The 27,177-nt window shown below is 38.0% G+C and overlaps 2 protein-coding genes and 1 long non-coding RNA gene across 4 annotated transcripts in view; 2 read left to right on the forward strand and 1 right to left on the reverse strand.

Annotated features, from left to right (window-relative positions):
• Window positions 1-1,667: 1,667 nt before the first annotated feature.
• Window positions 1,668-11,417, forward strand: RGS18 (regulator of G protein signaling 18). Of its 2 annotated transcripts, none has more exons than XM_005434172.4 (5): window positions 1,668-1,983; window positions 2,639-2,740; window positions 6,248-6,309; window positions 7,176-7,342; window positions 9,803-11,417. In XM_005434172.4, exons 1-5 carry the CDS (start codon window positions 1,865-1,867, stop codon window positions 10,055-10,057), a joined length of 705 nt encoding a protein of 234 aa, XP_005434229.1. In that variant the 5' UTR covers window positions 1,668-1,864; the 3' UTR covers window positions 10,058-11,417. The 2 variants fall into 2 exon arrangements, with proteins under 2 accessions (XP_005434229.1, XP_027653999.1); XM_027798198.2 differs by having other exon boundaries at window positions 1,670-1,983; window positions 6,245-6,309.
• LOC129737209 (uncharacterized) overlaps window positions 8,770-27,177 on the reverse strand; it is a 52,715-nt gene continuing 34,307 nt past the window's right edge. The window contains exon 3 of the long non-coding RNA XR_008734775.1: window positions 8,770-8,983. This is a non-coding gene — a long non-coding RNA (uncharacterized LOC129737209). The remainder of the gene's footprint in view (window positions 8,984-27,177) is intronic.
• RGS21 (regulator of G protein signaling 21) lies at window positions 21,961-26,030 on the forward strand. The gene is made up of 3 exons (XM_005434171.2): window positions 21,961-22,840; window positions 24,019-24,185; window positions 25,155-26,030. The coding sequence occupies exons 1-3, from the start codon at window positions 22,675-22,677 to the stop codon at window positions 25,356-25,358; spliced, it is 537 nt and encodes a 178-aa protein (XP_005434228.2). The 5' UTR covers window positions 21,961-22,674; the 3' UTR covers window positions 25,359-26,030.

The following is a 27,177-nucleotide window of genomic DNA, read 5'->3' on the forward strand; positions in this document are numbered from 1 at the left end:
TAGTGTCAAGACCACCAAAATTCACTTCTGAGTAATGTTTCATGCTACAAATCTTTCTTAAATCATCTTGTATCAACTATTGAGGCTACAATTAACAACATATTTCAGGAACAGAAATCACCTGGTAATAAAATAATGGCAGAGGAACACAGACAGTATTATATACACATAAAAGGTGGGGGGGAAGAGACTCACGTGACTACCACTGTTGCCATAAAACTGAAATGAAATAATGCATTCTATATTTATTTACTTACTGGCAAAAGTCAGAATATGTTATTAAAGATAGCTGTGGTTAAAGCCAGTTTACAATAAGCAGGATGTGATATATAAGCCCACTCTGAAACTGAAAATGCAGTTTAGAAATCCTGCTTCTTACAAGTCCTTGGGTTACAAAAAGCAGATTTGCACTGGATATTTCCCATTCAGTCTAATTTTTAAATTTGTAACACACATGTGATACATGTGAGTTTTCTTTCTTCTTTTTCTTTTTAAAAATAGTAATCACAATAAATAACATCTTTTTTTTGTCATGTTTCAGGAATTTGGAGCCCCAGCAGAGTTATTTTTTTCAGTTCTTTTGAATATTGGTACCTCCTGTCCTCCTTAGCTCCACAAGCCGCAAGGAAAAGGCTGTGGTGGGACTCTCACCAGAACTTACCCAAGTTGTGGTGATTGTGCAGAACTGGACACAATGGAGGGAAGGTGATGAGGCCATGTTCTCTCCCCAGGGGTCAGTGTCTGATCTGAATGATCAAAACAAGGGATTGGTGTTAACAAAAGGAGGACTGTTTAATTCTTAATCATCTGAGTGCCACATAATTTTAATCTTTTCCAGCACCTCATTCACCAAACACTGAAATGGTTTCTTTGATAGACGTATTGTTCTTATGATATCTTCAACACAAATTGTACTTAAGAACAAGAAACTTAATTGACATCAAGCGTGTATGTGAGGAGGTAATTTGTGCTGATCAGCCTAAAAAATTAATGTATTTTTATTTATGCAAGCTGAAATGAGAAATTTGGGTTATTTACTGTCAAAATTTAAAAACCAAACAGTTCACAAATTTCTGTGCTAAACTAACGACTTTTTATCTTGGCTGGGAGACTGTAAATGAAAATAAAGCCACAGATCTAAAAGATAAAGAAGGAGTTTTAAGTGGATGAACTTGAAATTAGAAGTAGGTGCTCATCATTTCTGAAAAATGGTGCAAAAATTAAAACCTCCACTTACAAAACATCTGATCAATCACAGCTTCATCTGGCTCTTGCAGGAGCCTCAGAATCTCTGAGTTTCAAGTTAGCATGCTATAGATAGAACTGGTTTTGTGTCCAGCATATAGCACCTGAGGCTGGAGGGAGCTGTTTGAGGTCAGTTAGAAATTCTAAGAGGTGAAGATAATGTTGCATGTTATTTTATGCAAAATTATTCTCATTAAAGTTCATTTTAGAGAAGCTATGTACACTTCTCACAGGTGTTTTGGGGAAAAGAATGGCTTCATCCTAAGTCTAGTGAAATACCAAGTTCCACAAGCAGGAGCTGCTGTCTGCAGATAGCTGTGTTTGTCTGGATGAGCAACAGCCATTTTGCAAAACTGCAATCTCACTTCCCTAAGTGACGACTGTAAAACCAGAACTCTACTTAAAAGTCCCGTGTATGTGTAGCTGCAGGGGCAGTGAAGGTGGAGAGCCTCCTTCTTCCCACTACCAGCTCTGGCAACAGCTCAACAGCCAACTGGGGGCAACCCAGCCTGACACAGCATGTGAGAGCCCTCCTGAGCACGTCAGTGACACCAGCTGCAACTGCTGTAAGGAAGTAAAAGAAACATTTTCTGAAACTGGGAAGATTCTTTAGAGGAAGATGGAGAACCCACTTCTTTTATTCCCCCAGCTAAACATCTCTGCTTCAAAGGATAAATCATATTACAAAGTCATGAAACCAACAATTAAAGAAGAGCCACATAAAGCAAGCAAGTCTGGGTAAGTTTTAAGGTCATGCTCATGCTCTGAGTGTCCTGTTTATTTAGAGGATTCTTCAAACATAGCTTGTGGGTATGAATTTAGGGCACAGAGTGTTTTATTTTTGACTTTATGTATATGAAAATTCATGAACCGCAATCCTAGGAATTGTATACATAAAATATTAATTCATGGTGGAAATATTTTTTAAGAACAAGAAATGAATCAATTAATAAATTAAGAAAACAAGAAAGGAAGGTTTCAAGAAGTTCTGAGAAAAGCCTCAATACGATCTGGGAGAGTTTCTTCTTGAAAATTTCAAATGACAGGAAGCAATACTTCCTTTTTCTTTGCGAAACATTACATGTAGAAGATGCTGAGCCAAGTGTTGATGTTCTCTACAGATTTCACCCCCTCATCTTTAAAATAAATGAAAAAGATACTGAAAATGAAAAGGCTTCCGTTTCACCTTATGAGCGCTTCATATGTAAATATGTGCTAAGCGATAGAGAAAAAAAATCATTGATGCGAATAATATATGTAGAAGCAACATCAACATTACTGTAAGTGAACATTCTTCATGATGAAGAAGGGATATTAGTGAAAGGAAATGTTTGAGGGAATAAAACCAACTTTCAGCAACGTTGCCTGAAAAGCTACCCTAATTCTGTTGTAGAGCTAAGCAGAAAAGAAATAGGCTGAGCCTTCTCCTGCAGAAATCTGAATTCCATGAAGGTGATCATCTTGGTAAACCTGGAAATTTGACAAAAGCAGCAAGGTAAGCACTGTAAAAGACTGAGTCGATGGGGATTCCTCTCAGGAAGTGCTTGTGTGACTCAGAATGTTTCCTCCATTTGTGTGTGTGTGCATTTAGACCTGGCAGAGAATAACGCTTTCAAGGTCTCTTTAAGTTAAAAGTTAGCAATCTAACCCAAGCATACAAACACTATAGAATTATTTGGTACACATCAAGGTAACTGACCATTAGTGTTTTCACACCACTAAGTAAAAGTGTAGACTGGTCCCCATACACTTGCAGATACATTTAAGCCTTTACTCATGCCAACAGCGTTTTTACTAGCCCACTGACTATAGTGAGCAAGTATCAACTCAGAAATGTAGCTGACAAATTACTGCTTACAGGGAAATCACAGCTCCTTGGAAAGCAGGTTTTTCAGAGTTCTGTGATGCAGAAATGCCAGATGCATGTCAAATACTGAACGCATAGTTCCTCAATAATTGCAGTAATTGTTTGAACACGCTTGTCTCCAAAATTCAGATGCTGATGATTAAACGCTGTTGTTATGTTGTCCCTGTTACAATATTTCTCATAAAGATGCCAGGTTAAATCTTGGTTTTGTTAACTTCAATAAGCGTTTAGTTCCTGACTTCAATGGAGTACCAAGATCTCAACTGATAGATTAAGAATTGCATTTGTAGATCTTGACTGAAAAGAAGGAATGTGTAAAGTACTCCATGGCCTAAAATAATTGCCACCTCTTCCTTTCCATCACAAATCACTTCAGAACGCTTCAGTACTTCCCGTGCTCTTTTGTCTTGTTAAGCCTGATGAACCTTGTTTAAGCAGTTACTGTCTTTGGGACAAAGATGCGTGCTTTGACCAGAACTGCTTCTACAAGCCCTTACTAATTGTGAACATGTGGTAGAAATTGTATAAAGGCCCAAACTCTGTTTCTAGAACCCATGAAAAAGTGGCTGAGAAATGGGTGTCTAAATGCTTGCACCTATGCATCTGAATAATTAGGCAATGTTTGTTGCTCCCATGTCCAAATATCATGCCCATCCAAATGATGGGGTGGGCTTATTAGCTGGAATACTTTCCAGTCCTTGCTCCGAGGGCAGCAGTAGGAGTGGTGTCATTACTTTCTTTTATTTGCTCTTTGTTTTGCTGCTGGCGGAAGCCTTAACTCAATGGTTTTACAGTGCAGTCAGAAACACAAGACGTTGTGATGACGAGCAAAGGTAAAAGAGTGCTGAGAACAGCCTTTTTCCATTTCTTGGTTGTAAATGCAGGCAGTATTGGGTGGCTGCTTACCCCCAGGTATTTCATATAAAGTACACAGCCATCAATGCATTCTTATAATCTGTGTAAAGGCACTTTCAGACACAGATACAGTAGCAACAAATAATTCTCTGAAGAACTTGCCCCTTTTAAAGGACTATCACTTCCTCACTCAGCCGCCTTTTACCGTGTTACTCCCAGCCAGGTGCCTGACTAACAGTTCTTGTATGGAAGAGAAACTGGTAGATTTTTGCTGATCTTTCTCTAGATATAGATTAGAGAGAGAGATGTAGATAATTTTTAGCAAAAATAAAAAAAATTACTCTTTTTCAAATAATAAAGTGAGATAATACTTTGAGATTTGTTAAGTGGTTTACTTAATTTTTATGATTGCCGTTCTTCACGCAGAGACACTAACTAAGCAGAAAGAGAATTTAATGAAACACTGCAGATGGACATTGTGGTGATAGTGGAAATGCCTGGGACCTGTTAATGAGCTGCTTCTCATCTTTAGAAAGTGACAAAGCTGAAGAAATCTTGGTTTCTGTCTATTATTGCAGCAACTCATTGCTGCACCCGGATGTTGGGGATCTGTGAGGCTAATGGGTTGATGCAGTTTTTGAAGGAAAACCAGAAATTCACAGCAAGAGCTTCCAAACCCAGCAAAGAACCTCTCCAGCGTTCTCTTTGGTTGTGGACCATGTGTGTTGTCTAAAGTCATCAGGGTTTATCTTTCACTATGACCAAACTAATTTCTGTAGCCACAGGAACCCACTGTTCCCAGACTTACAAGTCCACACGCCTCAGAGAACTGTACTTTTTGTACTTCTTATAATTTAAAATCCCTGTAAGGGAGTGAGGTCTCATTTTCCCTGACTCCAGAATCATCCTTCTTTACTGACATATGCTTATTTCTTGAATTTCAGTTCTCCAGTATTTGTACCTCTCAAGAACTGTTTGTCTCTCCCTGGTGAGAGATTTCATTCCTATAAGCAATTACATCAGCTAGGAAACATGTGACACCTATAAAAAAAAATTTTAAATCCTCCTTATAGTTTTGTGCAAAACCAAGATCATTACTGGCTTAAATTCATTCCCAAAGTCATTTGAATTTCCTTTCATCTAAACTTCATATGACTACAGAATTTGCAAAGGGAACTCAGACGACAGGAATCAGGCAACAGAACAGCAAGCCTCCACAAGGGAGGGGGAGTCAAACTCAAGAAGTATTCAGTCCAGAAGAAGTTGTTCTAACCAACTAACCCTGGACAAGTTGCTGATTGATATTTTCAGTGTACTGTGCTTTGCCCTCGAACGAAAATGGTTCTAAATATTAATATTCATAAAGCACCTGATAAAAATTGACTTCCCCCTGATAAAAATTGACTTCCCCTTCAGGCTTGAAATTTAATTCCTAGTCCTAGCATGCTGGAGTCCATGTCTGGACTTACTCCAGTTCTGGTCTACTGAAAATCAAAGTGCTGGCCAGGTGTGCATTCAGGGTTAATCTGTACAAAACCAAAAAAAAAAAAAAAAAAAGTTTCTCCAAAATTGTATTTGTATGAATGAAGTAGGGTGTTCTTTTTTTGTTTTCTGCACTGTTCACCAGGGCAGAATATTTGAAATCAAAGTAAAATATGTGCAAGTTGACATACTTGATGAAGAACACAAGGAGTTTTATAAGTAGATCACTGTGTCTCAGAATAATATGACATTTGAAATATGTTTGTGGTAAACTAAGCACAGGCTACATATGCTATTACCCTTTAAGACTTATCACCTAAAGTATATTGTTAGAACTTTGTCTTCAGGCTATAGAATTTCCCGTATTTCATTAAAAATAGATTGTGGTAACACAGCCTCAGACCAAGTGTGTTTAAAACCACATCTCTGCAAGAGTATTTTTTAAGTTTAAATAGGTGACTGACCTGGTTCCCCTATGAGTTTTAGCATCCTGAATGATGTCAATTAACTTAATAGTAGTACAACACAAACATAGAAGAGAAAAATCTCTATTCTGATGTTTGTTTTTTTTCTTTAAATAGGGGAAAAAAGTGCAGCTCTGCAGGAAAAATGTCACAAAAAACCAAACCAAATGTTTCTAAGGTCTATAAGAGAATGAGCTGCTTTAGTAATGTGATCTAATCAAAGGCTTTGTGAACCAGTCCTGAGCAATAACGGTAACAGATAATGTATGTTACAACAGCCTCATAAATACACAATATGCACAATTCTTCAAAACCACTTTGTTTTCTTAAGCAGTGTGTCTCCTGAAGAAGCAGTGAAATGGGGAGAGTCTTTTGACAAACTGCTTTCTGAGAAAGGTTAGTCGATTTTTCCTCTCTGTGCAGACTGTTAGGATGGAAAATTGATGGAAAATGATGGAAAACTATAAAATCCAGTTGTGCACTTCAATAGAGTTGGCACTTACCTAAACTAGGTATGATGGGTGATTTATAGCCGCATGTGTTTCTCATGTCCTCATGTGCTTAGGCTGTAGCATACTGTCAACTACTGAAAATAATTGAAAATAACTTTCAAGTTTCATATTTTATTGAACAAAGTAATATAACAGACAGTAAAGAATTCCTTCAATAAACAGTAGAATTCGATGTGAATATTGCTCAAATAGTTCTGACTGCAAGACCAAAACTGAAAAATGAAAACATGTTCTATGCATTTAAAAAAGGCTTCGGCACTTCTGATACAGTTTGTTTCTAAAACAGGGGTAGCATCAAAGCCAGCCATCATTTGAAAGGGCCTGTTGCTCACATAATTATCGAATGCACATATGTCCTTCCTTCCATTTTGGAGGGACACGTGATGATCCAGCTGCAGTGCCGGACACTATGTGCTTTACAAGTGTTCCTTGGACAGCTGACATCAATACGATTACATTACTTCCACAGATAAGCGTACTTGGGAAAGAAAATATCTTCAGCATAATAACAATGGATAGTGGATTTTTACAGAGGCTGAGAATTCTGTAATGGGAGTTACAGCACTCGGGATCATGATGAAAGACCTGGAGTTATTTGAAAACATTTATGTATTTTAAAATAATTATCTACAATGCGATGTAATTCAAAGGGAGGACAACCTATTTTATTACCTTGCACAGACTGTGTGAAAAGAGTAACTGCCTGAGAAGGATATATTTTTTTAATGCAATTCAACATTCCTTCTGTAGCTGGATTGGATGCCTTTACGAAGTTTCTGAAAACTGAGTTCAGTGAGGAGAACATCGAGTTCTGGATAGCTTGCGAGGATTACAAGAAAAGCAAAACTGCACATGAACTTTTGCCAAAAGCTAAGACCATTTATGAAACGTTCATACAGAAAGATGCTCCAAAAGAGGTACAGTAAAAACGTTCTTCATCGTGCACAGTATTTGACCCAGCTACAGCTGATGAAATCTGCTTTTAGGAAGTGCATGCCCAGAACAACAGGGGCAACAGTTAATCGTGTAGTCACTGATGTAAGAAGGCTATATCTTAAATGTCAGATGTCTGGAAGGAAATCTGGAAGCAACCGCACAGATTATTCTCACTGTCCTCCACACTCCTTTCAGTACCCCTTCCATGTTACTCTTCCAAGTGTAGAGCATGAGTTTAAATATTTTGTCATGGGAACCAGAGCTCCCTAGTGGTCTGTAAAGCCGGGATAGACATGTACAGGCTATATTTAAGAAAAAATAGTGATGTTAAATGTTAAAGCTGAAATGAGACATGGCAGGTAGCACAATCATAAGCAGAAAAAGTATTTTCTGTTTTTATTTTAAGTTCCCTCCAGAGCATGATTTAATCTCCCTTTCTTTTAAGTCAGTATTTTTCTATTAAATTATTACATAACTGAGATTCGGAAGCTTTTTTTTTTTTTTTAATTAACCAAAAGACTAAAAGAGACTAGAAGAAACTATTAAATTAAACATATCCTTTAAAATAATAATTATGTTTTAAGCATGGGTTTTCTTCATTGACCCCTTTCCCCTTCTGCTCCCCAGCTTCAATTGCATATTCTTGGTGTGTTACTGCCATCATATACACAAAAAACATGTTGACAGGTCAATTCTCATGAGCACCAAGGCCTTTTTATATAATAGTGCAAAAAATTTTCTTATTTACAGTTTCTTCCTGTTACTGAAGCATCTTATAAGGGATCCATGAACAAGCAAAAGGAGTATTTTTTGCCTGCTTTAGGCAGGACATGAACAGGTTGGGAGATGATGAACTCTCACTGAAATCACAATCAGCTTTTTCAATAGTTCTTTTGAACTTGCAATTTCCTCTAATTCTATCAAGTTTGAGCAATCAAAAATGTCACTTGCCAATGCTTCTTTTCCCCTGTGTCCTTTATTTTTAAAAAAATATTTTTCAGAATAGCAAAAGTTAAACACTAACTGCTGCTTCCCTGTAACAAGCATGAAAGAGGCGTCATTCTCCCTGTAAGAGCTGCCAAATGGTGCAATTTCCACCTGTAATTCCCACAGGTTATATTTAAGATTCAGATCTGCTTTTCCTAGGAAATGTCCACTTCCAAAGACTTACGTTCCTTTTTATTTCTTCCCCTGCTGCGTGTCTTTGGGGCGGACCTTACATAAAAAGAACCCCTGAGCTGTTTGAGGTGGAGACTGTCGTCAGTTGACCAGTCTGTCGGCAGTTATGGTAGGGCATCAAGCACCGATACTGTCAGTGCTTATGAGACTGATGTAAGCAAAAAGACGAGCAGGAGGAAAGCCAGGGAGGGGACTGCATGTGGAAGTGGTACATTGGCTAACGGTAATGTAACGATTTCTTTATCTGTCATACTTGTGACTGGTGCACATAGTGTGGGTGCTGTTGCTCACCTTACGCAGCTGGCTTTGCTGAGGTTTCCTCCCTTGGCTTTGGCTGAGCAGCTAAGACCAGCCAACAGCATCTCATTTCAGACCACACAGCTCTGGAACTTCCATCTTCTGACTAACTTCTCATCCAGAAGAGCTCTTTTACACACAAATTTCTGGGTGTAAAATTGTAAAATATTAGGTTGGATAAGTGGACCATTTTATCATATTGCTAATTGCCTTTTAGTTCTTAGATCTAAACTATTTATTTTATGGAACTGTTTTAAGCTTTTTGGAAAGCTTTAAACTTTATGGAAATGACAGGTGTATCTTGGTGAGGAAAAAAAAAATGTATTACAGAAGTCACTTCCTGACTGGTTCAACAATTTTTTTAATTATTCTATCTTATTTTTCAAAATAGCATGCTTCAATCAGTGCCTGATACCTCAATAAAATTCTCATACTAATTAAACCTTCCAAGGATGAATGCAATGGCACAAATTATCATTTTGATGTGCTTTTCCCATCCAAATCATCTTTATATTTTTAATAATTAGTTTTCTCACCTTCCTACTACCAAAACTCTACACAGGAACCAGAAATTTTAAATATTCACTAGCGCAGTCTAACGAAACAAAGTTCTACATGAATCCTAAATGAGAACGGAGGGAGTTCTATATCAGTCTGCAAAGTCTGACAGCTGCAACTGTACGAGGAGCATAATTACAAAATTACTTTTAGCCAAACATCGAACTGTATCTTCTATGTTACCAGTTGTCCATTGCACCAATGACACAGCTGTGAAGCCTTTCTGACAGCCGTTACTGAACATGACCATACTAACTAATCCCATGGTATCGATATCCCGTTGTGTCAGGGATTCAAGGTCCTCTTAGCAGACAAGACTCTCACCAAAGTAGAGTCGTTGCTACAGACAATAACACAGGCAATGCATCAATGTGTGTTAAAGAAATACACTTTTCCTCATTCTCCAGGTGAATCTGGACTTTCAAACCAAAGAAGTCACGAGTCAGAATATTGAACAGCCCATCATCACCACCTTCGATGCAGCACAAAACACAGTCTACAGGCTGATGGAGCAAGACAGCTACCCACGCTTCCTGAGATCTGATCCTTACTTAAATTTGGTTAAGGGGAGAAATCCCAGTCGTCCTACCCTTAGGAGACGATCACGGTCTTTTACTGTTCATGATTTCCAGGGTGTACGACCAGACTTTACTATTTGGTAACAGGGAAACTTAACCCTCATAAATTCTAGCTACTGCAGCAACTTGTATGTTGTTTAAAATCCAAATCCTTAGCAAGTGTAAGTCAGTGGAAAACAAAGTTACATGCACTTACACCAGGTCAGAGTTCTGTAGCTGGTGATTAATCTCATTTATTATAGAGAAGCAGGCAACATGTTTGCAAGACTGATTATGTAAATTTTTCATACAGTAATATATTTTTGAACTCGAGCAAGAGCTGTGATCATATTTGGAGAGAAAAATTTGAGTTTCCTGTGTAAAAATGTTGTATAAAATGTCATTTGATTATATCCACCATGTATCCTGGGTCTGTATTATTTAGGACAGAGTTTCATCACAGTCAAAACCTATATACCCAGCCTTTGCACATATTTATATTTCTGCAATATTTCTTACACTAAGCACAGAGTATCTGTGGCATTTTCTCTTACTGCAAAACACGTAGGAACGTTATAAGTATAGTGTAAAGTTACATGGATTTTAACTACAGCCACTGCATAATTAAAATTTATCTGTCACATATATTAAGAGGAACATTAGAATATCTATTTAATTTTTGGGGGTACATTTTGTACTGTTTTTTTTTATTACATGTGTCTGTTCTCTGTATTTAAGTTATGCTATACAGATTAGCTTTGCCATCAAATATTTGTATTCTAAATTTTTGCAACCAAATGAGCAGCACCAAAGGGCCAAGAATGCTATTTTAACACAATGTCTGTCATTAAATATAAGGTCATGTGTATGTGTATATATACATATAAACCAAATATTTCTACTTTTATTTGTAAATATTCATGGTATACCAACTTTGTTACTAAACTTTGTTCTAATTTTTTTCCTGCCTTTTATTTTGAAAAAGGATCTGAAAATTAACAGCTCTTGGACTCAGTTAGAATAACCTTTGGTCTCCAGTCATTGATACGCTCTCTGTGGTTATAGAGGAGGAAGGAGACATCTCCCCTTTAATTTCTTTGCTATGAAGTCACGCATAGCCTTTTCATAGTCAGTGTATGCAGTTATCCTGTCGTCTTCTTTCAGAATTGATGCAGACGTACCTTGAAGCATGGGGCAATGAGCATCTTAAACATTGGTTCAGTTTAGCAAGTGGCTGCAAGATTTAGTTGTAACTATGACTTGTATATCCAGTCACTTTGCATTTAATTTAAGCTTTCACCTTTTTCTTCCCCTTTCTGTAAACCAGTCAAAGTGAAGAGGTACAGCTCCTGAGGACAGGACTTTATGTACATTACTGATACAGGGTATATATGAACTGCTTGATCTGAGGGTTGCCATGTCTGCTTTACTGATTTTCAATAAATCTGAAGTGATCTACTTAAAATGTTGTCAGGATTTGGTTTATGGCTAGTACATTGATGAGTAAACCACGATGACTTCGCTTATAATTCAATACTAGCTGTAATCCATGCAATTTCAATCAAAAGTGTCACTGTGCAGAGAGATCCAAACTCAGCAGGAGATGCTGCTGAGCCGCAGTGACGTGGGAACCACCTCCAGACTCTCTGCTTCACCTGGGGAACAGGCAGGCAACGCATTCATAACAATGAAGATTATGATCCTTGCTGCTTTATTCTGTTCGCCTTCCCTGATCCCCAGACTCCAGGCACATGTTATTTCTAACTGTGCAAGCAGTCAGAACCGGGTCACGGCGATTTGGGAATACATCAAAAGCTTTCAGTAGTGCTGCTCCCGTATTTCAGTCTCTTTATCAATATCAAATGCAGCTGTAGAGCTTGTCAGCCTCTGTTTTTTACAAGTTGACTACACTCCTGTTGTCCTTGTCACAGGTGTCACACAAATGGGTAAATGTAGTGAAAGGCAACTTTCTAACAGAATTTCCTTGCTGAAGTCAGTATATTTTTCTGCATAGATTATTTACCCTTGCTCTTTGAATGACTGTCTCTTAAACAGGAATCAATTCTGCCAAAAGCGATCCTGTTTCTGATTAGGGAATCTCTAATATCACCAACAATGTCTGGATGCCAGAGTTCTCAGGTATTTAACATATGCCTGTTTCTATGTTTTGTGTTACTTTGTTAGAGAAAGAGAACAGGTAACAGCAGGTCTGTTGCAACAGAGGTGTAAGACCTACACGCCTGCACCTCGATTCTCCCCTGGTGTGATTATGTTCCTTTCATACTGGCTGAGAATCTGCGCCTTTACTCTTGCCATGGATGAAATACATGAAAAAAAATATGTATATTTAACACTGTTCCAAAATCCAAACAAATGACAAATATAGTACCTTGAGTAAGACTTTTTCTTCCTAGCAAAAAAACAGCTGTTAGTCAAACGGCTCTGTAATGATAAGTGTAAGTCAGCGGGCGCCTTGTGTTTCTTTTCAGACACATGGAAAATTTTGCTTATCTCCATGGAGGCCTTCCTCAAAACCATCAGTCTGTGGTACTGACAGTGCTAGTCCCTCTTATGAGTTTTGTAATGAAAACAAACAAACCAGATATTCCTGGTAGCTCTTTATGCTTGTATGTTTTTCAAAGATAATTATGAACCGTAGCTGAATTTACAGCAGACTAATGCGATGGGAACTACTGTAGAAAGAAAGTCAAGATAAATTCAGAGAAAGGAAGGCAAAGGGCACAAAGATAAACTAAAATGACATAATTATCTGCCAAAGGCTTTTTTTTTTTTTTTTTTTCTGGAAAAGGCTCCTTCTAGTGACAGAAAATGAGGGCTCTGGTATTTAGTGCTCTACTGTAATTCTGGAAGTGGAACTAAGCATAGATTTAGTACAAGTCTGTGATGCTGTTCCAGGATTGTGTTAGACAGGACTGATCAGATGTAGTGCCAGACAACATATTCAGGCTTCTCCAGTTTTGGTAAAATCAATGTCATGGTTATATAAATCCTCTTTTTTAGCTGAGCCAGTGCAAATAATAAATATACAAAGCCTATGAGACAAGTATTTTTTATTGGAGATTATTTTATGTAGCACCTTTTTAGATTTGTATATGCCATTCAGCATTTAGTAAGAGCTCTCAAAATACTCCTCTTAGCAACACAATAATTTACCCTACATAAACACCTTACTCCTTACATACTTGATGTCTTCAGACCCAAAGTACAAGGGAAATAATTTTCGGGCTCGTATTAGCTGAATTATTACCCACAGTTCTTGTTTAACTTGAGGGAGATGGCAATACTCATATACACATATCTTCCTCAGCTTTTGGGATTTGTTATTGTGCAGACGACAACTTGATTAATTTTTGAACTGACGAGAAACAAGAGGAATGAAATCTAAGATAAAGAATCTCAAAGAAGAAGACAGATTTCCACCTTTCCCTAAAGTGATTGGTGTTGTGGCTTATATGTACCTTTATGTGTTACAATTTATAAGTGACTCACAAAAGACAGATCATTTTTCCTCTCCTTTTTGTCCCCAGCTGCTCAGCCTGCCTTAATTAACTCCTGCTTTGAATGCAGCTCCCTTTCCTTTCCATGCATACTGTCAAAAGACCTCAACTGAGAAAAAAATTTATATAATATTACCTTCCTCTTCAGTGATTCATATGCTCATGAACTTATTCCTTGCTCAAATTCCTGTCCTAGATCCAGCTCTGGTTTTTGCATTTTAGTCAAATATCTCAATCAAATGCCCTTTAAGCTCCTGTGTGGCTCTGTGACAAAGATGAAAATGTATTTCCTCTAGACACCACCCAGCTTGCTTCCATTTCTACTTTTTTCTTGCTAGTGTCTTGTCATCTTCCATTTTTTGTACTCTGATCATTTAGGGCTGGTCTCATAAAAGCTCCCTCTGGTTTTACACCAAAGCTTTTCTCTCTCCTTTCTTAAACGACACCTGTTTGCATAGCCTCTTCATAAAAGTCTCCGTACAAGAGATTATCTAGATGCCAAGATTTACAACCTGGCCTCTGTCATTGCCTTCTCTGTGAAACGTAACAAGAATTAACTAGCATGAAATACTATCCTATGGAAGTCAGTTTAGAGTTTTCAAACAGGACAGAAGATTAAGCTGAAGCTTAACATAAGGACAACCCTGAACTGTTGTTTCTTCACTATAAAATTTGCTCGTATTATAGAAACCCTTTGTTTCTTCCCAACTTTTCAGATCAATTTTAAATTTCTTCAGTTAACGCTACTCCAGTTGTTCAAGGAAGAGAAGGCTTCTGTGGATTAAATCCTTATCTGGACTGTCCCCTGGGGGGGACCCAGTAGGAGGTCTCCTACATCATACACGTACTTTGCTCAGATTACTTGGGTATGGGCACGCTGGAGAAGTCAGAGTCCAGTAGTCATTTGCAAAAGGAGGTAACCAACAACATCGGTATATTGGTTTTCCCTTTCATTCATTCCTAGCACAGCTTGCCCTGCGACAGACCAGCCACAAGGCACTGCTTAAGAGACGTTCAGTATGGGGAATTATGGCTGAAGAGCTTTCTGAAGTGTAACGCCTAGCTTTCATGTGTTATTGCATTGGTGCAATTTATACCTGTCTCCAAGCACAGGGTCCTATTATGATCCTATATGTTTGTTCTTGTATGTAGTTTTGTGAAGTCTGTGTAGGCTTCTTGTATGAAGTTTTGTGAAGCCTGGTGCTGTGTAAATAACAGTGTAAATAACATCCACGACACAAGCTGTGCCAAATAATGTGCTAGTTAGTATTAAATGAGAATCTTCAAGGTTGCACTTTTTCTTGAGAGTTGTTTCCGATTCACTTCCAATGTAGCTTTGTGTTTGTATAGCACTTGGAAATCTTGTATATGAGGAGCCCAGAATGTTGTAAAACATTTTGACAGACTGTTCTTGGAACCAAAACATTTTACCTGAAGGGCATACTTTGCTTGGGTGGAAAATAACGGCTCATTTTCTTATGCAAAACAACTCTGTGGCATACTGAAGGCACATGGAGTTATTCGTATGGAAAAAAAATATATTTTTGTGAGTTGACCATGCTGCGCAGTGCTATTAGAAGGCAGACATTTACATAGTACTGTGATTAAAATGTATTTGCATCCCATATGGCAGGTGTTTCCATGTTAGTAATATGCCAGCTCAGATCGTCTTGGCTTTTCCCAACATAAGAAATGCAGTGACGTCTCTGTCCGCTTGAATTGCTTGGACCAGCAGAACATTATTTTTTTTTCTGCTATACAAGACAACACTATCCAAGCAAACCTGAGTATGGAATGGATTTAATGGAAGCTGAGTGCTGAAGGGCAATGACATATTGCACCTGATCCAGGGGAAACACTGGCACATCAAAACAGCTATTGGAGAGTGCAACCTTTTCTCACATTGCACTCAGGTGAGTACAAGGCAATCCTTTTAGGAACATATACAGATGAAAGTGGTTTCTTAGGTTAATACACCTGTAGTTTGAATGTGAAGAGCTGTTTTGTACTATGGAGATTAGTATCTAGCTCAGCTATGGGTCAGAGGAACAAAACTGACACACCTTGTTCCCCTAAACAACCAACTAAACAACCAATAGCTTTTCATAAAGGAAGATAACGCAGTGAAACCAATCTATAAAGATAACTACAGAAAAAAAAAAAGAAAAGAAAAAGAAAGAGTATTAATAAAAAGTCAAGCAGTAAGCCTGAAAGTTCAGGATATTTGAATATTCAATAAATGAGTAGTTCTTAGCAAAGTAATACTGGCAAAGGAGGAAACATTCTATCACTAGATCCACATTCCCTTTCCTGCAGTTCTAGCTCTCCTACGGCCTGTCAACGGCAGGGGACTCAAAACAAAAATCCATAGTGCAGTCCTCAGTTACGGAAATGTTAAGGCAGAGGCCTCACCGATAAAGTTTTTTAAATACACTGAAATTAGCTGAGCAGATAAGGACCCAAGCTACTCTGCAAATCCAGTCTGGGTTATTCGTGAACTGAAGCTGCAGAGAGCAGCAGCGTCAGCTGGAGCCGGATTTCTAAGAACTTCAGAAATAATTCTATGTGCAATTTCCAGCCCATCTCTAGTACATATTCATATTTCTTTTTGTTTGCTTGATACTCTTTTGTTATGAATAGCTCATACATTTGCACAGGCAGCCGAGATTTTTTTTTTAATACTAAGATCACTTTTTCTCATTATGAAATCTCAGTATTAGAGTTTTTTTACAGAAACTACTAAGTCCCAAGCAGAAGAAGTATATGATAATACTACCAGCTACTTTTTATCAGAAGAGGTGACTGCCTAACTTCGGCTAGCGGACTTGTGATATGTGTAGTGGGATAATAATAACAGCCCTATTACCTGCTGTGTACCTGAAATACAATCAGCTTACATAGACTAAGCAGTCACTGAACAGCATGTTACACGATGGTGAAAACCCTTCATAGCTTCTTTGTCATTTTGCGTACTGTGATCGGTACCTCATAAAATGCAAGAGCAAGCCAATTGCATCCATCCAGTTATTCTGTGTGCTAGTCAGAACACCCATGGCTCCTAGCATCCTTCTTGGCTGCTAAGACTGATTTAAAAATATCTGTCAGCACTGAAAATCTTCAAGAGATGGTCATGTCACTCAGACCTCAGGCAGACAGAAGTTTAGAAAAAAATACATCTGTTGCACTGTTTCAGTCTCCGTTTCTTAAAAAAAAAGTGTATCATCGGTTCATTATAAAAAAAATAGACACAGGTCCTGCAACACTCCCTCTCAAAAATAGTGTCACAGAAGTTAATGGGGCTATTGTAGAACAAGAATGATGTTACCTCTTCAAAAATGTAAAATAAGTCAATTTATAATCACAGTTCCAAAGTGGGTGAAGTGTAATCATTGGGATTAGACACAGGGTAAATACTAAGAAATGATCCAAGAAACCCCATGGCACTGTGGTTGGGACTAGATGACCTTTAAGGTCCTTTCCAACCCAAACCATTCTGTGATTCTGTGATGTGTTGCTGGGGACTAAATGAGTGACAAAGGATTTAATGTAAATGCAGATACTGAAGGTTTTCTCCCCCCCATAAGATGCTGGAGTTAACCTTACTAGCATGGTGCGTGGGCGGCTTTTCGCCCTGTGTGGCACGGTGTCACAGTCCACAGTACATACCCTGGAAATAAGACAACTGGTTAAGGAAAATAAGATGGACTGCAGAGAATCAGGATGATGATTCATATTTCTCTCTTTCTGTTACAACTTTCAGAAGCAAGTGGAGGCAAAGGTAAGAAAATTGCAGAAAGGATTCCTATTTTGCTGCCAGGAATCTTTTTTAGTACTATGTAGGACTGAAAGGGGTATCTTGGGTGATCATTTCTAGTTTCCTGTTATCAAAGGCACAATTTAAAATAATCTCTTTCATAAATATTTGAAGCTCTATTTTTGAAGTACAGAGGAGAAAGTAGACAAAAATTCTACAGGAAGTCTGTTGAAACCTATACTTTTTCTGAAGCTTTCTTCTGATTTCCAGCCTAAATTTATTCACTGGCTGTTTGTATATTTTTTTTTCTTTTGCCAATAATGACCAAGCTAAAATATTTTTTTTTTCTCCCTGAAGCTAAAATAATTATTTTTTCTCCCTGGGTTATCCCTTTGTATTCACAGAGAGAAATCATAGCTCCTCTTTGCTTTCATTTTACAGAAAAAACTGAAGTCTTATTCTTCTGCAAGACAGTTCAATTCTCCCGATCATCCCAGTCACTCATCTTCCTATATCTGTTCCCATTTGATTTCAATGTTCTGGAACACTGTTGACCAGATTCTTTTTTTTTTTTTTTTTTTTTTTTTTTCCCATGTGAAGTTCATCAGATAGTTTGGCCTGAAAATTCTGCAGATCCACAAAAGGTGAGGATAAGGAATAACCCCTTAATGTTGCTAAGGTCAAAATGTGGCATGTGGTGCTTGGGCTTTTCTTCCTTACCTTAGAAATAGCTAAAGTAAAAAAGACTGTGTCCTCAGCCAAGCAGAAGGCAGCTTTGCCTGTAATTATACCATGTGGGAAGACCAAATGGGACCTAAATTCTTGAGGCTGCTCTACTTGGTGTAAAATATTTTAACTGAAAAGACAAAAATGCCTTATTCTGCAGGTTGGGACAGCTGGATCCCAGCTCCTGAACCACTGGAAGTTTGTCTATGTCAAGTGGAGACATTGAGAACCAGGATAGGTTCACCTGGGTAGGGTGAGCAAAGCGTTAGGCAGTGGGACAAGATCTGGAGGGAGGCAAGAAGGCAATGTTCTGGAGAGCGAGACACAGCAAGGAACATACAGAGAAAGAAAAGAGCTGGAGAGGAAAGAATAATTATCACGAGCAAGGCCCAAAATTATATGAAAATGTTCTTGGGGCAGAGTGATGCTCCTAGAAGATGGCACGTAGAATGAAATATCAATAAGAGTTTAAAAAATCACTGGATTGAAAGTATCAGATACTGCATGGTTATTTGCAACAGCATCAACGTGCAGATGATGGCTATTCCAACACTCCTTGGTTCCATTGTGGTAAGTCTTGTATCAATAAACAAAAGAAGCTGGTTCAAGGGCCTCAGACCTTCAGGATGTATAAGGTGATGGATAAGCTTTTCATCACTGCCTGCCTGAAAAATCAATAATGGATAATAAACTGAGGGTCGTACCAGGGTAGGAAGCTTTCACTTCACATCTTTAACCCTGGCCCCAGGGAGGCAACAGACTTCCCTAAGAAGTGGGTCTGGTCTGCATATTGGGCCTTCTGTTCCCTTCAAAAGGGAGTCTTCCATGACAATGACCCATCTTTTTTTCTTAATGGAAGTGGTTTTGACACAGGGCATAGGCCTGCTAACCCTTGGTGCCACCTCCATGCTAGACGAACCATAGTCCTTGTGATTGTTGGTTCCACTTGCCGAGGCTCGTACCCATCGTGTGAGGGCAGCCGGGCAGGTGGGGTGGCCACTGAGGAGACGCGCCTGCTACGCTGGGCAGGGACCCATCACCATGGCCCCTCTCCCTTCGGTCACTGTGTTATGGCCACTGTTATGTGTGAATGGCCATTGTTAAAATAAAAATAATAAGCCGTGTTTCCAAAAGACAAAATTTTAAAGGAAGTGTTAAAATGCAGTTTGTCAATTTGCATGGTACTGTTTGGTTATTCACAGGCTAGAGTTGTGTTGTTCCTGCTGTTCATGTTACCTTCAGCCTGAAGTTCATTCAGGAAAAAACATTCTGCCCAACCTGTGACAGTCAGACAGTGGAACAAAAAATGCCAGTGAAGTGAGTTGTTTATAGATGTTGCAATTGTAGGATGGGATGATCAACTTTTGAATAAGCTGGATAGTTTTTATTTTCCTTCCCCCTTTAATGTGGATGTGATTATTTTGATTCCTTGCTGTCAATTCTGTTTGTCATTCCCATTCAAGTAAATGCCATGAGGTCAGTGAGATAATTCTCCGAGTGGTAAGTAATATCCATAAGGAAGAGAAGCAGAATTAGGTTTGTTATGTTTGTTTTGTCTTGGCCTTTCATTTTCCTTTTTTTGTTTGATAAAAAAGCTAGTAAATACTTACTGAACAACCTGAATTTTTTTTTATGTTTGTTATATATTTGATAAAAGTTCATTACAGTTACTAAAACAAATTCTCTGCTGATTAACTCCATCAGCACATGATGTCCCACAAAGTACTACATAATGCTACATTTAATTTTCATTTGTGTTTTCAATACAGACTGACTATATTTGCACTGCAGTTTCCCTCATGAATATGTGCATATATATATGAAAAAGCATATTTTTATTCTCTTTGTTTAAATATGATTTTCTGCAGTCTGAATACAAGCAAACTCACAGCGGCAAAAAAAAAAGCTTGCTTATCAAAGCTGTCAATGCCACAGTCTATTGTAATAATTATAACTACAGCTACATAATATAGTGACACTATCATATAATCTCTTTATAAATTTACAATTAGAAAATACCGTTACTAGTGATGCTATGGATGGCTGTGGAATACAGCTCTCAAGCTAACCTGCATACTTCAGAGCAGGGTTTTGACATTCAAGCTCTCAGAGTCCCCTTAGGAATGTCAAATGGTTTTTATGGAATTCTAGGGTTGGGGTGGGTTTTTTTGGGAAATTATGAAAACCTGTAATATTTTATACAGAACATAGTGTTTGGTCCATTTATCAGAGCCTTTTAGCTCCTAAAATACCTATTTTTCAAGCTAGTATCTACAGTGGCAGAAAGTCAATAGTATAAAGGTCTTCCCATAGGTGATTTCAGACACCAGTTGGCCAGACCAAAGCGTAGTGAACTTCACTTCAAAGGTTACTTTAAAATACTCTCCTGATGGATGGGCATCTTGTCAGCCTTGAGAATACACGCTAACCTAGAGGAAAGAGCAGCACAGCATGCGCAGGCAGGTGTGGTGCTTTAGCAGAGCCTTTTCCACCCTGTTTTCCACTCACCCAAGCTACCAAGTTACCTAAATACCCCTCAGGGGTTTGGACAGCCTCAGAGGCTTGTCATGCTTTGCTGAGCCAAAGGCGAAGGCGACCTGTTCTACTTTTAGTTAGGATGGACTCATGTCCTGCCTAAGAGATGTGAATACAAGACCTAGCCATGCAGTAGAAAAGAATTACAACCCGTGAGTCTGTAGGTCTGAAACCAGGAAGACCAACTGAGAAAAGACTTTCAATACAGAATCACTAAACTCCATGCAGATTAAGTTGTGAATTAATTCACGTTAATTTAGAGAAAATTAATTTTGAACGGAGACAGGGTCTAATCCGAAAACAAGATTTATGGTTCCATCAAAAATCCTGGAATTTGTTTTTATTTTGCACTGAAACAAAACAAAATGTTTCCAAATTTTCCAGTTTCCCCTTTCTTACCATCAAATGAGAGAGGAGATGCACACAAATCATTCCAGAGCTACCAAGATGTGAAATGGCTATTATATTCACATGAAATGTAAATTCAGTTTCAGATCCCCTGCCCACCATAACCTACGCAAGATACATAACCAGAGGATTAGAAAGTTGTTTTCCTCTCTGTCTGGTTAATACATCTCTAATATTGGTATAAAATGTAACAGTTTCAACTGAAGCAACATGAAATACCAATCTATTTAATTATTACCTAGCTTTCCAGGTATTCTTGCAGGTATTCTCTAGTTAATGTGTCTTCTTGTCTCCTTAGAAAAAAATCTGTATCCAAAATGAGGGGAAAAAAAATATTACTTACTCTGCTCTGGCCTTGAACTTAGAAGTTACATTTCCAGATCTTTCACAAATGCAAAATGCTAGTAAAACTTTCTTAATTCTCTTTAAAATTTTATGTTTTTTTAAAAATTAATATGCATTATTTTTACTAAAATTTAAAATAGCTTGCAATGAAACTTTCTATTGAGCCTGTCCTGAGTAGATAACAGGGTATCAGTTCAACAAAATTCTTCATCTTTTACTTCCTATCTTTAGAGGTTACAGAAAGAACTGATTCAACACTTGAAACTTCCAACTGAAAAATTTTGGCCAAGGACATTTGTAAGATTGATTTTTTTTTCTCCAAAATTTTCTTAAAAAAACTATTTTAAAAAAAAATTCAGTTACAAACCGCTGAACTGAGGTTTATTGAAAAAGTATGCTTCTTATTCTAAAACAAAATATGAGCTAAGTGACCAAACAGATTTATTCGTGCTTATCACTGAACGACGGATATGACACTAAGGTTCATTTGGGGATAGTCTGAGGCTGCAAACTGACTGACTGCAAAACACTGAGAAAATTAAATAGAAAACCTGGCATGCCAGAAAGCAGGTAAGCACATGCTGACATCTCCACGTGTGTGCCTGACATTTCCGCGAAGTGTTTAGTTTTCAAGAAATCACATTCTTCCAAGGTTTTGTGACAGAGTACAAGCAATAACAATAATGCTGGTAAAGGAGGTTCTTTTTCTCTGCTAGGTGTTTAATTGAAAAACTCATACAGTGGCAACTTAAATCAAAACATAATTTTAGAGGAATGAAAGACAGGTCTCTCTTATCTATGTACTCGTGGATTAAATTGAATATGACCATCCTTCCCAAGTTACAAGAAAAAAGTATTCCACAAGTAGCAAGCAGTTCCCTTCTCTGACATCCTTGTGCCCACCAGATCGTGCAGCTTTCCTAGTACCCTGCACACGAAGCCTGGCTTTTGAACCAGCTTGAACATCTTCAGAGCAGCCAGGCTTTGTAAAAGCAAGGGTTTATTTAGCTCCATGTCTCATTTCTAACAGAAGCCTACTGTAAGTTACAAAGGAAGAGCCAAAACTATGAATTTACTTGATTTTTTATACCATGGAGAAACTGAAATAGTATCCATTTATCCTAACACTGTTAGCATGATCATGTTTTAGAGAATTCTACTCATTCCAAGCAAAAATTGTCATATAAATTAATGGTTAATCCACTTGAACTCAGTAAGAAATTCAGTAAGTACTCTAGAACATTAATATCCCTCCCATGTTTTTATTATAGTCCAACCAATTACAAGCATTACTACTATCTCCTGCTTGAAAAAGCGAGTTGCTAATGTCAAATAACACTGTACCTTATGAGTCTATATGGTTCTTTACACTCTAAGTGTGTCACACTTTTTGTTGACTTTCTGTTATTCAGTGCAGAGGGTAAGATTAATTGCTCATGCTGCTCCCCCAAGGAAGCAACCAAATAATAAATGAGGTAACACGAACCGCACAGGTGGAAGATCGCAATGCTATTTTCAAGGATAGATGTTGTTTCCACAGGTCAAACGCTGGGGAAGTGATGGCCTGGGCTGAGTCTGTGGATACACTGCTAGCTAACAAAGGTAAGAAGTGAAAAATATTTTTTTAAAAAACGTGGGTCAACCCAGTTCACAAACGTTGCTGTCGGGGTTTCACACCGCTCTCTGGTTTGACACTCCGTGTGCTTTGAGCCATGCGAGCTGCTGGGCTGAAAGGCATGATTCTCCAAGCTGCAAATACACCTTCTGGCCAACGTTTAAGGGACATTCAGGAAGGCAGAGGTGCTCTGAAAGAGTTTTGTGCTATGAAGAGAACTGTCCTAAACTTTTCATGCAATGATTCTGGTTTTCCTATTTTTTAAAAATAAAAAAACCCACAAACCTTGTCTTAGGTGTTCCTGTAACAAAGGAATAGATGTGTCATGCATTGACTTCCAGTCAAACAAAAAATGATTATTTCTGACATATCTAAAGTCATTTTTCCAAGAGATCCCATTCCTACTAACCCGAAACCCCAGACCACATGTAACTTAAAGATTTCCTTGCCCTTGCTCCATTTTCCTGTAGTATCTGTAGCATGGACCCTGGGGCCCCCACACTGTTTCTTAAGAGTGTTAATTTGACTAACACAGTGAAATGTGGGTGCTGCCAGCTTTCTTTCCTAAGAGGTTGTGATTTGGATTAATTTTAAAATAATTTCTTCCAAGAAACCCATTATTTGTGTCATTTTTTTCTCTAAAAAGTGCCAAACAAAGAAGTAACAAAGAGTCCATCTCTTTATCCACGTCTTAACCGTTACTTGCAAGGAGGTGGAAGCCTAAAGAGGGCAGGCCAACCTCAGCTCTGAAAGGAGCACACTGCCACAATATGACTTGTTTCTTAAACCAGGGTTCAGCCTCAGATCCCCAATTTCCTAGTCACTACAAATCCTCTTGAAGACCATAATCTCCAGGATCCCCTTTTGACTAGTGTTTCGGTGCTAGGGAGACCAAACCATGGTGAGCAGGTGTTGGGGGCATTCCTCAACCAGTAATTCTCTGAAAGAATTCTCTTAGTCAGCTTATGATTGCTATAGTTCCATCTATTTATTTCTCCCACAACAGCCTCTTAAGAATAACTGCTGGCCGACAGGCAAAGCAGTATCAGACACATGTTACACTATATATACTCCATATAGAGAGACACACAGAGGGCTGTATAGACATAATCTGCATTAGTCTTCCAGTTTTCCTCTAGCCATCATCTCATGCATTTTTCCCCAGATGGCTTGGCAGCTTTTAGGACATTTTTGAAGTCAGAGTTCAGTGAGGAGAATGTGGAGTTCTGGCTGGCCTGTGAGGACTTCAAGAAAACCAAGTCTTCCGCTAAGATTGCCTCAAAAGCCCGGAAGATTTATTCTGACTTTATACAAGCTGATGCTCCAAAGGAGGTAAATAAGTTTTTTGCACCTACTGTGGGTACTGGGGGTGGGAATCAAGTAGAAAGTTCAGATCCAAACTTCCAGGAATGACAGAAAACACAATTCAACATGGCTGTACTTCCATTTTCATGTCAATTATTTGCCAGGTAGAAAACGCTGTGTGGAACTCTGTGAAGCGAAGACAGACCTCTCCTGGTTTATACTTCAAATACATTCTTCACATAGGGCACAGGTTTATTTCACCTTTTGAAACTTCTACCTTATGATTTAAGGAAATAGATGTTCAGTATAATTTGTTTTCTCTAAGCATTTTTATAATGCAATGAGCACCATTTCCTCCGTATTTTAGGTACCAGTATGGAATGTTCATGTAGTATTTGTGCTTCTGTACAGGTGCTTTTGACATGATGAAAATTAAAATGTCAACTTGCAAAAATTTCAATCACAGCATTCAATTCTATTATTATTTTTAAAATGTTTACTGTGAAGGAACAAATTGCTAATTAATTATTGTCCACATACTACTCCCTAATAAACTTTTGCATTGCTATTTTCCCCTTCAATATTGAATGTGCTTTGAATGTCCCCATGTCTTACATATGGCTGAAATCCATTTATTATTATCAAAACCAAAAAGTCCTTACAAAATACCTAAGGCCAAAACCTGAGAGGATGCTGACTACCTTCATCTCTAATTTAGTCTCTGGTAATTGCCGCTTCATAGGATTTGGCTTGGCAAAAAGATGAGATCATCGAAGGACAGTTTTTATCTTCTTTTTTCAGTGATGCTATCTTTTTAATAGCCAAATGAAGTCAAGAATTCAGTATGCTAGAAAATGAAGGGATGACCTTCCTGCTTATTTGCATTAGCCAGGTTATTTGGGAAGAAATTCAAATACAGGCTGTGACCTGTACGCGGACAGACCTCAGATTTCCAAACAAACTCATTTTGTTTTTACGTCTCCTTTCTTCCCACAGATTAATATTGACTTCCATACCAAAAACCACATCTCTCAGAACATCTCTGAGCCCACCCTCAGCTGCTTTGATGATGCTCAGAGGTTAGTCTATAGTCTCATGGCAAAGGACTCTTTTCCCAGGTTTCTAAGGTCAGAAGTGTACAAGGAACTAGTAAAGAAGCAACAGAATGGAAATCAGAAGAGATGGCTCCCATTTTTGTGAGAAAATACATGAAGGATTATGAATTTGTAAATGTCTCCCATTGCAACTCCGCACAGATACTATTTTTTTAAAGTGATTGTACAACCAGAGCTAAGAATTGCCTTTGCCAACGGGTTTTTGAGTATGATATGCACTTGATACTTTCTAATAAGAGTGGAGAAATAGTCAAGAAACAGGTCAGAATATGCTAAGACATTTGAGATACCTTTTCAATAGCTTGCCACTGACAATTTTTCCAGTGTTTGCTTTATTTGTTACACTATTGTCACGTTTTTAAGCACAAAGTTTTGGTTTTCTGGTTTGCTGTTGATTTTCCTTTAGGAATATGGCCTGGAAAATAAATTCCTTCAGGGGACTTGAATACATTTACTCATTCATTAACCATCTTATTTGTAGTTTGTAAAAAACCTTAACATCCTCTTTTAAACATGTATTTTACCAACTCAAAACAGAAGTAGAAATGTAGATAACACACTATGATCATATTTAACAAATAGGCAGCTGCTTTATAACAAATGTTCCTGGCATTCAGAGCAAATGAATGTTTCATAATACAGCTGTCTGCAACACGACTCTCTTCAATTTTCTTTGTGTTTATTTAGTTGGAATTTGTTTTAAATTTGTATTGAAAAGTCTCATTTATTAATTGCCTAGGCATTTTGGAAAACACTAAGTAAATCTTCCTTTGTACATTTTCAATTGATAATTCATTTTCTTTGCTTTTCCAAATGTTTCAGTGTTACTGTCCCCATGCACTCATGAAGAAGTAATGTCAATAACTGTCACCATTTCTCAATGAAATACAGATAAGCAGAAAAGTAGACATCAGAGAAATGGTATTGGGCAAGTAAGCATGTAAATCAGGGTTTGGTCATGGTGCTATTTTTCAAATAAGCAAGATATGGTAGGTTCAGGTGTCTCCAAATACACACACTGATCTTGTTCATTGCTATTAGAGGATTTATTGCATATATTTAGGTGAGGGATGGAGCTGTAACATAGTATTGAAAACCAAAATTTTTTAAACCAGATTGGACAGGAAGAATCTTCACTATGGAATTCTAAACACAACAGACAGCAGTAAGAGTTTTGGAAAAAAAACAAAAAAGAAAAATCTTACATTTGACATGAAATCAATCCTTTTGATTCTTTTGTTTTTGAGCTGCCTTAAACCTCCAGGAATCTCTCCCTGTTTGGAACTCTGTTCATGCCTTCTAGACACCATCACAACCTCTATGCAAAAGACCCTTTCTATTTTATAAAACTACATTAAGGAACTAATTAATTTAGAAATAAAGGTTATTTAAGGGGTCTGAAAGCCCCAATATCCTGCCTTTGATTATGCACTTCAGTTAAAATCCTGTCGCAGCTTATATAGGTAGGTAGGTAAGTAGGGTGTAACATACCTATCTAGTCCTTGATACCCATCATCTTTTCTATCACCTAGTTTTATTTCTTGATGTCTGTATTTCTTTTCTTTCTTCCCTAGTAGTAGTGGTTAAACAGAGAAACTAGCATGATCGCTGAGGCTGAACTACAAGGAGGATGTGGGTTTGTTTTGCCGTCCCACAGCTACTATTAATTTTGCAATGATACTTCAGTGGAAAATCACAACTTCTGCAAGCAGCCCAGCCTTGGTATCCTTTCTACACCAGGGGATTTCTGCTGGTTAAAGTCACAGTAAAGACATCAGTCAGAACTGCAGAAATTATATTGTTTACTCAAAAACGTAGCAAGTAATTTTCCCTTCTTACAAATCCAATTCTCGTTTTCAGAAGACAAAATTCCAGCATGTAGGAAGAAGTGGGATCACATCACC

The sequence above is a fragment of the Falco cherrug genome, chromosome 12 (genome assembly GCF_023634085.1).
Source record: "Falco cherrug isolate bFalChe1 chromosome 12, bFalChe1.pri, whole genome shotgun sequence".
Lineage (NCBI taxonomy): Eukaryota > Metazoa > Chordata > Aves > Falconiformes > Falconidae > Falco > Falco cherrug.

Excerpts from the sequence above, each read along its gene's own strand:
- RGS18 (XM_027798198.2), top strand. The coding sequence starts at position 1,865 with ATGGAGAACCCACTTCTTTTATTCCCCCAGCTAAACATCTCTGCTTCA. Across the intron at positions 1,984-2,638 it reads CATAAAGCAAGCAAGTCTGG|AGCTAAGCAGAAAAGAAATA; the intron begins GTAAGTTTTAAG and ends ATTCTGTTGTAG. Across the intron at positions 2,741-6,244 it reads AATTTGACAAAAGCAGCAAG|CAGTGTGTCTCCTGAAGAAG; the intron begins GTAAGCACTGTA and ends TGTTTTCTTAAG.
- RGS21 (XM_005434171.2), top strand. The coding sequence starts at position 22,675 with ATGCTGCTCCCCCAAGGAAGCAACCAAATAATAAATGAGGTAACACGA. Across the intron at positions 22,841-24,018 it reads TACACTGCTAGCTAACAAAG|ATGGCTTGGCAGCTTTTAGG; the intron begins GTAAGAAGTGAA and ends ATTTTTCCCCAG. Across the intron at positions 24,186-25,154 it reads AAGCTGATGCTCCAAAGGAG|ATTAATATTGACTTCCATAC; the intron begins GTAAATAAGTTT and ends TTCTTCCCACAG.